This window comes from Anopheles nili, chromosome 2 (assembly GCF_943737925.1).
Source record: "Anopheles nili chromosome 2, idAnoNiliSN_F5_01, whole genome shotgun sequence".
Classification (NCBI taxonomy): domain Eukaryota; kingdom Metazoa; phylum Arthropoda; class Insecta; order Diptera; family Culicidae; genus Anopheles; species Anopheles nili.
The window spans coordinates 62,509,592-62,525,314 of record NC_071291.1 but is presented as its reverse complement, the minus strand read 5'-3'; the positions used below and the strand labels follow the sequence as shown (position 1 = coordinate 62,525,314).

The 15,723-nt window shown below is 50.3% G+C and overlaps 1 protein-coding gene across 1 annotated transcript in view; it reads left to right on the top strand.

Annotated features, from left to right (window-relative positions):
- The first annotated feature begins 1,928 nt into the window (after nucleotides 1–1,928).
- LOC128727668 (protein amalgam-like) overlaps nucleotides 1,929–15,723 on the top strand; it is a 46,674-nt gene continuing 32,879 nt past the window's right edge. Inside the window, exon 1 of the mRNA XM_053821607.1 lies at nucleotides 1,929–2,662. Within this exon, the coding sequence (XP_053677582.1) occupies nucleotides 2,602–2,662 (61 nt within the window). The 5' untranslated portion in view covers nucleotides 1,929–2,601. The remainder of the gene's footprint in view (nucleotides 2,663–15,723) is intronic.

The following is a 15,723-nucleotide window of genomic DNA, read 5'->3' as shown; positions in this document are numbered from 1 at the left end:
AATTGCATCGTTCGCGGGCATAAATTGCACAAAAAAACAGCACCACAAAAAGGCTCCCACCCACCGGGGTAAATCTGCCCCAAGAAGCTTATATTAAATCTACTCGCCATTACAAGTGCGCCCGATTTAACAGAGTGCGCTCGATCGATGCATCGCAGCCCCCCCACAGAAACGCCCCGAAAGGCCACGTGCGGGTGTAAGCGAGTGAGAGCGAAAATTAGGAACCTTAAATCTCGCACCAACACCCCGGTCCGAGGTCACGATCCATCCACGGTGAGGCGGTGAGGGGTCGCGATGTGACTGCACGATATCATAATTCTTCCCCGTTAATGTGCCTCTTCCAAGGACCCGCAAGGCCACGCGCGCTTGGGCGAATTTTTCCACGTCCACCGGTGCCGCATTACGAGGGCTACATCCTGGCGAGCCAGCAGCAGACGTGCAGGCGTAAAGCAGCCGTGTCTGTGACGTCCATGCGCCACCGTTTCGTGGGGTTTTCCTTTTTCTAGGTTAATGCATTTAAACTGCCGATAACGACGGGGGAAGTTCGTGCCAAATTATTCCGCCATCGGGCTTCAGGACACTCGCGCGCGAGCGCACAAAAAAAAGAATCCACCTCCTCGTGGTCGGTTCACCTTCCCTCTTTTATGGAACACTGTTTGACTCACCTTAAAGCGCGTGCCTGAGTGGCCTGGGCTCGATCGATGATCACCGGAACCGGGTGTTCGCTGCCGCGCGCGCTTAACTGCCCGGTCGCGTCATATTCCCGAGCGAAGCCATCGTCCACGAAACTCCGGAAGAACGATTCAGCGAACCGTCTAAATCACGCCATTCCGGGAGGGGCCGAGAAAGCCGAGCGCTGGAAAAAGAAAAGGATAATCGTGATTATTTATTACCACCTTGGCGAAACTTCAAAGTCCTTAAAAATCAGCTCCGAGCGGTACGAGGGAAGAAAGAAAGCGCGACCGAACCACCAAAAAAGGGGAAAAAAAAGAAACCTTGAGCACCAAAAACTCCACATAAACACGTGTGCCGTTTGGCCCATTTAGACAAGCGCGTGTGCTTTCGCGAGCAAACGAACCGAACGAACAAAAGTTGCCGTGGCAGTGGCGTTGGAAAAATTGGCAGGAAAACTTGGCCGAGGGCAGCGAAGCCCACCGGGCGGCAATTGGAGGGAAAACAATCAGCTTGCACGCGGCTGTTGCAACTGAATCATCATAAATTTTCGCCTTCCACCGCCGCCGAGTGACGGCTTGAAAAGCACCGGAAAAGCGCAGCCTGCTTTTCGTTGCCCGCGGTGTTTCTGGTGAAGGTGTAAATAAAATAAAGGCGGGCGGACGAAAAACAAAAAAAAAACAACAACTAAGCAGGCTGTGTGAGTGTGATGGTGGGCGCGCGCTCGCGCGCCTCCGAGAAGCTGTTAGCACCGTTTAAGCCTTTTTTATTTTCTCTAGCTCTCAACCCGCTTGCGAGCAAGCGAGCTACGACGAACGCATAATGCGCCAGCTGGTGGATTAACGCGACTAGGGAAAAAGTTTTCCCCCTCGCTTGGGGGAGGATGATCGAGAGAGAGAGAAAAAAAAAGAACAAAAACGCACACAGCGAGAGAGAGAGAGGGAGCAAAAATAGCCCATCTCTTCATCGGCAAAACAATGGCAGCGAATAAGGAAAAACAACAAGCATAACAAAGCGGCCAACTCGACATGGCGGCCCAACAAAGACCGAGAACGGGTTGTTAGCGAGAGCAAATAATGGGCCGCGTGGAAAACAAAAGCCGAAGATCATCCGGCCACCCTCCCATTAGTGTGTGCTGAGTGTCCTTTCGCTGCCGATTTGTGGTTGAAACGGAATATCCGCGCGACTAATCGACCCCGAAGAAAGTGTTCCCAGCCATACGATCGGGGTTGTGGGTTGTGATTTTGTGACCCGTTTGTGTGCGGTGCCGCTTTTCGCTAAATGTTTTTCCAACCTTTTTTCCATCAGGTCCGGGGGGTTTTGAAGTGGCGTGAAAGTGGCGCTTTTCCGAAGCGGAAGCAACAGAAAATAAGAAGAAAATAGAAAACGGACACACTCCTCGGTTTGCCGGTTGCTGAAGTGTGTGTGTGTGTGTGATGATTCCGCTTGTGTGCGCGCGTTCATCCGTGTGTTTGTGCTCAGGTGTGTTCTAACTTTGTACTTTGCAGCTCGACTAGCGCTGAAGCGCACCGCAAAAGGGTTCCGCAGAGTGCCGCGCGGAAATTAGTGCTCTTCGGTGGAAAAGCAACAAAAAAAACAAACAACAAAACACTTAGCTCGCACGTGGCCCCGGAAGTGAACCTCGCGAACAGGAAGCGAGATAGCTTTTCAGGTGCGCCAGCGCTAATGCTAATGTGTGACGCGAGCGGACACCCAGTGCTCGTGACGGTCGAGTGTGTGCTTCCAACACACCGGAGCGACCGTAGGAAGTGAACGTGGATAAGTGAAAAGAGTGAAAGAACGCGAAAGAACCCACCCCACGCCACAGGAAAAGCGACTCTCCTTCGGGCTGCTTCTGAGGCGACGCGGAAAAAAAAAACAAACGAAAGGACGACAGGACAATCGCGCGGGTGCGCTGGTGCAGCGAATATGGCCGGTTTCGTTTGGCATCTTTTGCTGGTGTTTCTCTTCACGCGGGAAACGGCTTACGGTAAGAGAACAGGGCTTACGGCTTTTATCATTTCATTATTTATGGCTACGGCTCCCCGTAGGGGGTAAAATAAATACCACCCGCTTGGGCGCTTGGGTTTGGCCGCTTATGCACAGGGAAATCGCGCGCGCGCGCCATGTCGAGGTTTTTCCACCCATTCTCAACCCACCGACGGAGGCAAAAGACGTTTGATTGATGTGCTCGTCCTTCCTGGGGGCTCGTCACATTTGGGGGGCTTTTTTGGGGGAGCCAAGGAGAAAATGTAAGGAATATCCTGATTCCCGACGGCCTACAAAAGCTCTATAGCTGATGCTTTCGATAGTGATGGGAAGCGACCTCTCAGAGGAGCATTCCTTTTGGCGCGCCAGGCGAATTGCGATGAAAGTCTCCAAAATGAGTGTCTGCTGATGGAGTTTTTGTTCTCCGAACGAGTAATAAATCCCACCCCCTTCTAAACGTATATTCAAGCACTTCTTATTTGTGCGGTCGAAAAACCCCCGTCCCGAAAGCTTCTCAAATACTCTAGCCCAGGCACACAAGGCAAGACGGCAAATTAATAGTTATAATGCTTGAATGGCTACTACCACCTGTTGGACATTCGTCATTATGACCACCACATGGTGCTTTTATACCGATCTATCTCCAACCAAACCCGGTAAAGGCGTACACAGAACACCTGAGTCCTTTCAGAAGCTAAAACCCCGTCGGTATCATACCGTTATGCCGATATGGTTGTTGGCGGGAAAAAAAAAGGCGGAAAACCTCTAATGGGTGGCAGAAGCGAGACCGTGCTATCTCAGATCCCAGAATCCGAAGCGTATCAATGTCACTCGCCAAAGTCCACCCTCCGTTGACGCAGATGTCATCGGTACCATTGGGCATATCTGTCAATCGGGTGGTCGGTAATTGACGACAGCAGACCAACCCACACCAAATGGGGTTGTTGGCTGCCATCGATTACAATTTTCTCTGCCAGCCGATGGGAGGCGATGGTGTACGCTTCCTGGAACGCATACCCGTAATCAGGATTGCTTTCCCCCGTGACGATCGAGAAGACGGTGGTCGATCCCCCGTAACCTAATCAAAAGTCAACAGAACGCATTGGATGGGTCGTTTTCGACTGCTCCATCATAAACACGGTTGACGTCGCTAGCCAAAACCGGTCGTCTTGGAACGGTGTCCTTCTCGGGAAATCTCCGTGAGCGATGGATCCTCGGTCCCGGTTTCCAAATGCCGTCTCCGTCTCGCCGTGATGCTTAATCAACTTTTGTTTGCGGGAGCGTCTTGAGCTTCGGTAATCGATGGTGGTCACTGGGACGTCGATCGGTGTCCTCGTGTTTCACAGGACGTTACTGTGGCTACGTGCGGTTGGTAAGCATGAACCGGTGAACCGGATGGGCCTTTCCCGGGAAGATGAAATGCGCAATCGAACCATGTGTGCGTATGTGACAATGTGACCTGCCTGGAGGGCTGCTTTCGTTCTCTAACGTCGTAGACGAAACCGTACCGTTTAAGTCATCGCACACACACACACACACCCACGCAGTCGGTGTGATGAGGCATATTTTGCTGACCAGCACACACGCTAGGGGCGAAAGTACGGCAACGAGTGGCAACGATGAAAAGTGAAATTAAACTCCATTATCGACCGATTTTCATTGGCATTTAATTGAAACGGAACGGACTTCCGGTTCGTGCGCTTTTCAGTGCTGCCCGAGAAGACGAGCTCCACGCGGGTCCTGGCACCGAGTGGCTTCACAAACACACCGCCCCCAACGCCCGCCCAAACGGGATGCATTTGCATCGTCAAACAATGCCAACCTGGTGGGGGTCAATCCTTGGGAGACTGCCTTGATGCAGATGTTTTCCCAGGCCGGAAGCAAAAAGTGCACCCAACCCGAGTGTCCGCTTTTCTCACCGCGCTGACTTTCTCCTGACGTGCAACGTGATGTTAAAATATTTGCATTTCAAATTAGCCCGGTGTTCTTAGTGCACCCGTTAGCTGGCCCGCCCGTGTCCTGACCGGTGCTGATCACCGATCCGGAACGGAACATCGAAACCCGGGGTTCCGGGGGTGGGCTTATGCAAATGGCCGTCCAGGTACGTACCTGGGTTGTAAAAGTGGGTTGCAAAACCGGTCAAAAGCGGGCTGGGGAGAAAGTGCATGCTCTGAGGGTTTTCTTTTGTCTTGCTACGCGCTCAGGGTGGAAAGCAAACGGAAATGGCACCACACTGTGACACTGTGCGCTCTCGAAAGCAAAAGGCTTTCGTAGCTTTAAACGCTGGAGCGCTCTGGATCGGTGGAAATAAGATAAATTAGATTGTGCGCAGTATTTATCCGGACGATGACGATATTAAACCTCCATCAGGGTGGCTCCATTGGCGCTGCCTTGCCACGGTTAATTGGATTTGAATGTGTGTTCGCAAATTAGCAATCCGTTCGATTCGCCTACCCTGCCGACATTCGGTTTTAATCATCGCGACCAAAGACGAGTGGAGCTTTTACGCTTTTTGTGGAGCTTACGAACTTCGACGGGCTGATCCCGTGCAGCCCGAGTAGTCTTGCCGAAGGTTAACACACGGAGACAAATCTCCATTGCAATCCGACAACGACGCCGGTGGTTCCGGGAAACCCATTGCCACCTGCCAAAAACTTTGATTGCAATTTTCCGTACGCCAACCGAGGGAGGAAAAGCTTCCAAGCCGTAATGCGATTTACATTCCGGCGAAAAACAACAATCCGCCAAACCGCGGTGGCAATATGCTCGAAATTAGAACTGGCAGCAAACGAACTTGCACAAAGTTTGTATACGCGCAACAGGATCGTATTAAGCTCGTACATCACGTACGAAGGATTTACCACCGGAAGACGTGATAATTATCGGTGGATATCCCACCCACAGGGGGTGATGGTTCTTTAGTTGTTGTTTAATTTTCATCCTCCCCTCTTTGCGAAGAAGGATCGCCCTTTCGAGCACGTTTTCTCGTTGGGACGCGACACAAGATATTTTGTGTTTCGTGCGTTCGTTCCTAATTTGATTCTTTTTCTGCCAGCGCTTTCGTTTTCGAGGGCTTCCGGTTTCGTTTTCCCTCCGCTCGACCCGATTTACACTCGCGAGTGATTCGCGTTCAATTTTCACGCTGTAATGGATGGGAAAAAAGGACAAAAAAAGAATGGGAAAGCAGGATGTGAAAATCGATACAACGATACGAGAAAACACCGAAACCGATCGAACTGGCGAATTCAAATGTTTGCCTCGGTATTGTTCTCCAAACCCCAATCCGAGAGCATCACACGTCGATAAATCTCCCGATTAAGATAACGACAAAAGCAGACCCTCGGCGAGAGTGAGAGAGAAAGACCCACCGATCGCATCACGTACGATTCATCTGTCAGGCTGGCGCCCAGGAAGAAAAGTCGGCACAAAATAACATGAGCTCAGCGTTCGAAGCGCGCGCGCCAGGACGCGATCGCAATAAAAAGGTACCGACGAAATATACGGCCAATGCGATAATAAATCAAAACGGGATTCCGGGGGAAGCGGAATGAAAGAAAGAACTTTATCAGATGTGACAAAGTGTACGGGCCGTTGCGAGGCCTTTCCTCACCTTACGAGCAGCCACGTAAGGATATGTGGTAGTTCGTATATGGTTCCTGCGCCATTTATTCAATCTCTCTTTCCCTTTCGCTCTCTCGCTCGCAGAAGATGAACGGTTTCGCATGGCGGTTAATGCGCTTTCGTGGGAATTACGTCCCGTTAATAGGGTGAGGAATTCAGATAACGCGCTTACCGCGCGAACGGATACAGCCTAACAAGCCGTGAGTCATCATACGGCGAGCTTTTGGCTCTTGAAACGATTACGACGAAACGGGGACGAGTTTGTTTGTCAAGGATTCCTGGAATTCCAGTCACCGGAAATCTAACTCAACCCCTGCAGGGAAGGAAAGCTCGGGCAGACGGCAGAAAAGAGCCCTCAAAATAGTGGCGCACTCTATTTTCACTCTTCATCTTTGCTGCCGAAAGCCAACGAGGACATAAAAAAATAAATACGCAACTAATTAATTTGCCGCTCAGCCCAGGTTAAACCCACAGCGTCCTGGCTGTTGGCTGTACGTCGTTGAAACGATCGCAGTTTTCACGTAGTTTTTCCCCCGCCCCAAACAACGGCCCGCGCTTGTTTGGGTTTTGTGGCGTATTTTTGTGCGCTCGTCGCACAAATTCGCTGGCCCCGCGTGAGTTATGAGTTGCAGGGCGAACCACCAACAAAACCCGAACGCCGTCGTTTACAGGCCACGGGACGTTTTACGGATTCGCTTTACCTTTTTTTCCCCCTTTTTTTTTTTGGTTTGTTTTTCACGTTTCACGTTCTTATCGTCCGCCCGAGCGGAGCGAGAAAAGCGGGAAGTTCATCAATAGGTTTTGCGAAACTTTTTCCCGAGCGACCCGCAGCCCGCCGCTGATAAATATTCATAGTTTTCGATGGAGAAACCGGCAAAAGTTTTGCCCTCCAACAACCAACGAGCAGGCCTGAGCTTGGCTGAGGAACGAAAAGAAAAGAAAAAAAAGCACGAAAGAAACGGGAACCACCGGGAACATTTCGCAGCCCTGAAAATTGTTGCTTCCGTGCCATTGGGGGGCGCGTTTTCAAGAAACTTATCACGGTTGCCAAAAAGCGCACAAACGATCGCCCTAAAAGCCACCTCGACGGAGACTTTGCTTTCTGCTGCTGGAAAACACCAAACCCCTCTCCACCTATCCACCCACCCACCCACGCATGAGGATGGAAAGGAAGGAAGCAGATTCCCTTTCCGCCCGAGTGTGCGCGCGATCGGAAAATTCATTGCATTTTATCCCTTCGATTTAATTCCCGCTGATGGCCGGCGTCCGTGAAACCCGTCCGTGGGTCGAGTTAATTCCATTGTCGATTCCGAAACTCTCCCCCCAAATGGCCATGAAGCAATTGAAATTGTGTTTTTCTTCCCCGCGAGTCTATTTGATTTAGCTCTTTGCTCTCTCTCCTTTTCTTTCATTTCGGTTGCGAATGTTCACCCCGGCCATAAAAGGGGACGAAAATCGTAAAGGGGGAGAAAAACAAAAATCATTCCAAACTTGCACACAAAAGTCACTATCGGTAATCTAATAAATTTATTGGTTTCCTTCGCCCGACCGACACACGGCAACACACGAGCCCAGGGTGGATTGCGAACGGGGAAAAACAGAAACTGAACCAGTTTTTTTTTCGGGGGTTTGGGTTGATTAGATCTGCGTCCGAGCGAAGACACGCCGGAGAGATGGATATCGGTTTTGCGCCATTGTCGGGAGCGCTCGGTTGTTGCGTAATTCGCATGCCCATTATCCCATCGGTACATGATGATGAAAGCGCTGACTAGCTACGCCATTTCCGGCAGCCCTGTCTTTGCCCGGCATTTGGCCACGGAAACCCTAACGTCATCGAACGATATCGTTTGATCGCACTGCGTATTAACGGTTTAAACGCGCGCGCGCGCGCGCATATACACTCCCGTCCAACGCTTTGTGTGGGATATTTATTTTTCCTCATTTTTAACCACGTCCTTCAGGCTGCCGAGATCGACCGGACCGAGATATCCGCCACCACAAGGGTCGGTCGTCCCGAGGGAAGGGATCCAATTTTGCGTTTGATTAACTGTGCTGATCGACCGCAAAAACTCGGAAACCCTCGGTGGCCCTGTGTGGCAGGAGGGTTCGAAAAATACGCTGACCTATCTGGATGGGAGCAATCAGCTTCGTGTCACCACCACCACCGCCGACACGCATCCGACCCCATTCGTGTGCCGGTCGATGGTCGTTACTGTTGGAAATATGGCCGCATTTAATCACCGTTTTGTGCATATGTGCGCGCGCTTCCGTTCGCTTTAATTTGTCTCATTTAGTGCGGGCTATCGCGATCGCCCTGGCAATCAAAGCCCGACCGTAAATCGTCCCGTTGCCAATCGACTCGGCGGGTGACCGAGTCCTTTTTGCCGTTAGGGGTCGATCTATCGTTTGCTTGAAATCGAAGGAAAATCCGTACGCGATGAGGGATGAGATTTTCAAAAATGTGCCACAAATTGCGAAGCGCGAAAATGCACCACATTTGATGTTGAGGTCCTTGAACTCAATCGGTTGGCGATAAATCAAAACGGGATCCCCCTTTCGATCGCGGTTTTATAACGAGTTGTGTAAACACCGTTTTGCCAAAAAATCGCGACCACCAGCTGGGCAAATTTGTCTCTCCTTTTTTTTGTGTGTGTAATCAATTTTTCCTCACGCTTCAAGTGCGATTGGACGAAACACGCGAGCAACAAAAAAAAAGGTAGACCCAAAACGTTCAGAATTGCCCAGACACATTGCCTTTCCCTCGGATAAGCCAGGACCATCTGTTTGCCGATTATTATCCCGTGTGCTTCTCGGGCGGTCGTTTTTTTTATTGAATTTCCCTGCGGTCGTTCGGTCCCTCGCAACAACCCGCGGCCAGGATTGCATCCTTGCGCCGTCACCCTTCAGCGCCCGGCCGAGAAGGGTCCGCCAATTGCGAAGTTAAACATTGTCACCGTAGCGTATACCGCAAAACGATTGTCCCCGGAGGCGAGGGTTCCCGGCCGGTGGTGGTGGGATCCTTACCACGGAGGGGTTTCCGCCTTGTTTGCGCCCATTACGGTGTTCGGTGCCGTGTTCCGGTTGAAAATCGATTGTTCGGGGTTTATTTTTAGCTCATTTTTCCAACATCTGCCGCAGTTGGATGGCTTGCGTGTGCGGGATAAAAACAAAATCGGTTGCGTAGCCGGGATTAGGCGAAAGTTAGGAGTTCCGGTGAAGCGTCTTGATGGGTTTAGATTCGTCCGTGCCGCAATCTCGGTTAATTCTATCAGTTTTCCTTCAGGGCCACATCGCACGGAACCGCACGCGTAACGTTCAACCCGAGCAACCTAATGAATGCTGTAACGAAAGATTTTAATCAATCCCACGCGCGTGTCCCGGAGAGAAGCGCCAACGATAACAACATCCAACAGACGCAGCAGCAGAAGCAGCAGCAAAAAAAAGGATTGCTTTTAGGATAATGATGGTCGCCGGGATAGATAACTTTTTAAATTAAACACAACCCACCGGTCGAACGCAAAAAAAAGGGAGCGAACCTTCGACCAGTTGCTTCGAGGCGTTGCCTGTTGGCGTGATTAAAAGTTGTAAATTGAAACACTTCTCACCTGGCGCTTGGGTTTGAACCGCAACCGCGCGGTTGCCCTTGGCAACCAGCCCGGGAGGTGCTCGCACGGAGCGAAATAAAAAGCGCCGGCTTTTCGCGCCGTCGTAATGTCGTAATCAGAAACCAACGAATTGAGCGCACGGTGTGGCACAAAGTGTCAACATCAAAGAGAAAAATCGCACCTCACCGGGCGCCGGGCGAAAAGGAGGCCACTGGGTTCTATGAAAATTCTACGAAGGGCGCTGCGCACCATCGTTCGGCGCGTTTCTAGGCTGTGTGCTGTGGGGCTTTTCCAGGCGCAACGGTTGTGCGAAATGAATTCGCAACACCGGAAAGTAACACATTATGCGAAAGTTGATTGTTGATCAACTTCTGCGCCTGAACGCGCCGCCGAGCGTTTCGCTTCCCGAATCCTTAGCAGTGGGGAAATAAATCGAAAAACCCGTTGCCATGGGAACGCGGCACGTGGGAAGCTCCTGAAATGGTGCCAAAGGGCGGAAAATGTAGCACCGGGTTGTTTCGACCGGTTAGAAAGCCCTTATTAAAGGCGCTGCTGTGCAGAAGCGGAACACGTTGGGATTCCGGTTTTATAACGAGGAAAAATTTCGTGCTTAAATTCCAACGGGTTGATTTTTGTTTTCCGGGTTTTAATTGAAGCTGCATGGCTTGTTGCATACATTCGGGAGACGTTTGGAATCGAACTGCATTTGGTCACGTTTTCGATTGCAATATAAGGGATAAAAGAAAATAAATTAACCCGCAAAATTACTCATTCTAAGTAAGGGTGTATAGCCAGTGCGGAAAACCCTCACACACAGTAACAAACTCCTTTTACCCCAGCTCCAACGAATGCTCAAACCGTCTGGAGTCGTCTTACATTCAGCGTCTTCCCAAGGATCCATTCGCAATCCCCCGTCCCTCAGACACCTTAATTACCAGCATGCCGTAAAGCACTTCTTTTTCTTTTGTTGCTCTTCGTCTTCCTCCATTCCAATGGAAAAGCCGCAATATTTTCCCAACCATCCAACCCCGCCAGCACCAACCATCTTTTCACTCGATGACAAGCGTAAGAGACGGTGTCGTAATCTGCTCCATCACCAGGGCGAGTGTGTCGCATCCGCAAGAGCCCGATTCACCCGCCACCCTAATCCACCCGGTCGCGCTGTGTTTTATTCCCCCTTCTCCCACTCCCCAGTTCGCCTTATCGCCACTGGGCACCGGGCGGTTGCATTGTTGTGCCGCCTAGGGAAGTTCGCTCCGTTCGCTTCGTGCCGCTTCTCAATTTCCAAAGTGCTCCTTAAGCCTCCTTAACTGCACTCAATTATATTCCCTCTCTTGACTTTTGCCCTCGCTCGCTCGGTAGCGACCGGCGGCCACCCCACCCACGCTGTCTGACTCCCGACCAAAAGGACCGAAGGGAGCCAAAAGGACTCAAAACAAAAGGGGGCGAATTTTATGGGGTAGTTTCGTGCGCGATTATTACAACGTTTAGTTTGAACGGAAAATTAATAGAACTCAATTACCACCCAACCCCACACACTTCTCGCCGCTAACCGTCCCCGTCCGACCGTGGACCGTGGACGGGCCGTGAATGTCGCAGAAAATGCGTCCGCTCGTTTGCCCACCCGACCCACGGAGTCCTGCTCGCACGTATGGCCGCCGTTACGACAGGCCACGGTTAAGGCGACGTTTGGCTTCCTGTGTGACGGGCCCGACGTTATGGCAAGATGATTGATTTTTAACAGGATTATTACAATTAACTGCCGGGCATTTCCTTCGCGTCGCAAACGCGCAGGGGTTTTTGATTTATTTTTCATTCCCTCTTGTTCGGGTGTGTGTGTGTGTGTGTGGGCGCTCGTGCGGGAGTATTCATCATCGGGTGGCGTTGTTTTTTTTTTGTTCCCTTCGCCGACGGCGTCGCTTGTTTGTTGTTCACTGATTTGAGTGGTTTGCAGTTTAATTTACAAGCGAAAAAAAAATACAAAAAGGCCACCGAAGCGTATCATTTGGCGTCGCGTAAAACTTTCTCACTTCGTTAGCGTCCTCCGGGATACAGGATCCGTTTGGTGCGTTGTTTGGAGATTGGAAAATTTTCGGACATATTCCTCGGCCGCTGGACGAGCTGGTCCTTTTCGCTTGCCGTACCTTCAGCGAGTGGAGGAGTTGTTTTGTCGTTGTTTATTTTTTCATTCAACGCCAACCAGAAAGAAAATGGGCGCAAACTTTGGGCTTGAAATAGAAAATAAAATATCACTTTCAACCCCACGCCACGCCGTGACGTGGGTTGATTTTGAAACACAACACAACGCTCGGTGTGTCCTCGGTACGGGCGTGTAAACCACGCACACGGATTGCGGATTGTTGTTGTGCTGCGTCAAATTGCGCCCCCAAAAACGGGCCCCAAAATTACCCACCAGAAGCCACCTCTTCCCTCGTGAGACGGGTGAGTGTAATAACAACGTAGAAGGGCCACCTTTTGACATGGTGATTTATTGTTTTTGGTCGCGGAGCGGAGTTTTCGGAGGCGTTTCGCGCTTATGATGGATGGATGCACCCGGCACGAAGCAAAGCAAGCCAAGCGAATGTCACCCTGTGTGGCCACCGATGGAGGCGGTTTATCGGCAGCCCTGGCCTATCCATCGGCAGTAAATTAGACACAATTCTAGTGCGGTCTGCCTATGAGCAACCCCCGACTGTGAAAAAAAGAATCGCACATCCTTGCGTGAGGGCATATTTTGTTTCTTTTTGTGGTTTTGTTCTCCTCTTCGATTTGATGGAATTTTTTAGCGTAAAATCAAATCAAAACGCAAGCAAACGATGCCCCCCGGGTGGTTTGTGATTGGTTTGAGGCGCGCAATAAAAAAAAAGAGCGTGAGGCTCTCTTTTGCATGAATAATACCAAACAGAAAACGAAAAACAAAAACGCGAAAAAAAAAACACGACGATCCGTCGCAGGTTGTAAATTCCAATGATCGAAGCGTCGAAGAAATAAAATCGCATCCACGTGCTTCATCGCCTTTCGACGCGCGTGAAGCTCCATCGCGCTCGAAGGTTGAAGGCAAAGTCAAGGACCCAAGACCATGTTTATGTTCGCGCAATAAAAAATCATGTGAAGCGTCGGCTCGTCCTTTTCAGCTTCATCTCTCTCGCTCGTATCCTCTGTTTTCTCGCGCCCAACACTTTTCCAACTCGACCCAAGCGCGACCCGTCAATAAACAATGCGGGCATGGCCACTCGAAATAACAAGTTCAAACTAATGAATCATTAATCCGTCATATCACTCATACATATAAATTGATTCATTATTTATGCTATTAAAATTAATGGAACTGTCACCGTTGGACGCGACCCCCGCAAGCGCATCTTCTTCGGTACAGCAAGCCCTTTCGATCGGGACCCCGACCTCGGGCTGGAGGCTGGAGATTACGAGACAAAAAAAAAAGTAGTTACCGTCGCGACCGAGCCTGGAACGCGTTACGCGAGGAACGCGCAATGAGTTGGCTTTTCCGGTGGGGTCGGTTCGCATTTTCGCGTACCACTAGTAGTGGTTTTGGTGAAAACAAAAACTTTCCACGGCGGTGGCTTTCCACCTTCCCTTTTTTTCGTCCTTTTAATTTTTAGCTGATTTGTTTTCAAATGATTCTACTTCCAAAATCTGTGCACGACCTCAGGGTCAGCACGGAAAAGGGCCAAGCGAACAATAACAACAACAAGGACGACTAGGAGGACGACGACAAAAAAAACTATCATGCTCAAGGATATTGCGGAATGCTGTCAACACCGCACCGTTTTCTTTCTCGCAAAGTCATTACCGTGAGCGGGATTGTTTTTTTTTTTTTTGGTTGTTGTTTAGCTTTTGCCGGCCTTTCTGTCCTTATCATCGTACCGGGCACGTATCGATTGCCAATCCGAGATTGTTTACAACGTTTTACGGGAAGCTCCAGACGCTTTTCTTTTGCTCTTTAGAATGTCAAAGCAAAAGAGCATTACAATTCCGTGCATAGGTAAAGGGTTTTACGGGCGCGAAAAGTTTCACGTCCGCACGAAAAAACAACAACACCCATCAACGGATCAATATTTAAGCCCGCGTTGGTGAGTTTTCTCGCGGACTAATTATATGTACTGTCCTCCGGAAGCGCGTTCATCAAATATTAACGAATTGAACGGATACACACTCGCCTCGCTATCGCATCATTGTTTTCGCGGGAAAAGTTTTCATCCCCACCCCAAACCACCCACGTCACATCACCGTTTTGATCTCCGGCACATCTCTTAGCGAGCGATTAAGTTCTCGACAGTTTCTTTTCTTCTCGAGCATCCTCCGGCGTTCAACAAGCGCCAGGCGGGGCTAGAAAAGCTAAAGAAGCCTGATTACACCACGCTCGGGGTGTCAGTCAGCCCTTAGCCGCGGCTCGGTACGTTCATTAGGCACAATGTTATCTTTCGATTACGCTTATCGTTTCACTGATTTGAGGCCCGTGAATAGAGTGATGGCGCACGGCTCGTGCCGGGTGGTTGTGAAGCAGCCACGGTAAGGCCCGGTGATTCCCGGCCGTCCTGAATCCCGGTTGGCTCGTGTCTCGTGGCAATTAATATTCATAAGCCACTGACGAAAGCCCAGCCCCCCATCAGCCACCGGCACCGGGAACAGATTGTTAGGGGATGATAAAAAATTAACTCACCTTGCCACCGATCAACTGGGAATAACCCCAGACCTGCTGACGGTGGTTGAGCGTGGTTGCACCGGGAAAAATGAAGCCATTCGCTGGCGATCCTGGCGCGAGGTGGTGGGTGGATGGATGGAGACCGTCACCACCACCGCCACCGGTTCGGGTTTTTTGATAGAGGCATAAACAGCTCACCACACTCTGCAGCAGCAGCAGCAGAATGGGCCGCGTTGACAACGCCGAGGACATGCCACCTAATTTATGTATGGTTTTGATCATTAATTTATATTAGTACTCGCCCGATACGCCTGGCCGCTCGACTGGGGAACTCTTGGAACCGAAAGAATGCCACCCCCCTCCACCTTCCGGCCATACTTTCTCTTTCCAAACGGAAATCATCCTTCTTGAGGCGAGTGACAAAGCGATGCCTTAATGGGAAAGGAAAGCCCCAGGAGTTCGCCTTTGGTTTGCCGTGTAACAAGCCGCAGCTTTTGGTGCTTGATGTGGCCTCTCTCTCTCTCTCTCTCTCTCTCTCCCCTGCATTGCTATTTTCTGCCTCTTTCTGTTGGCCCATTTTTTTTTTTGGTCCTTCGCGCTCCCATTCAAGCGGTGCTTTTAGGCTGATGAGTATCAGTATCGGACCCGGCCCGGTGTTTTTTTTCTCTCTCTCCTGCGCTATCGTGCGCTGAATGGCCCCGCCATAATGCTATAAGTCTTTTCAATTCCAACTTTTATCTACATGTTGCTGTGGTAATTACTTTATGCACCATCCTCTCTCTCTGTGTGTGTGTAGGTGGGTGAGCGAATGTTGGAAAGGAGACCAAAAAAGAAATGCTACGCGTGGACATGTTTGGCATCTTTGATTCGGTGAGCCACAAAGGAAATGTACACGCAACGGTGCGTCATAAACGGTGGCGTCTTTGAAGTTTAACAATCGTTTTGCGGATACCGCGCAAAGTCTGAAAGACGAACGAACGAATGGCTGTGTAGTGCTTCTTTCTGAAAGGACACCGGCTATTTCTGAGCGAAACCGAACCGGCGTACTTTCTTTTCCATTTAACTCATAGTGCGCCCGTTATTGAGTGTCAATGGCAACCGCACAATGCGAAATTCGTTGGAATTTTTGTCAAAATTAAAAAGAAACTCATGAGAGAGACCCCAAAGAAAACA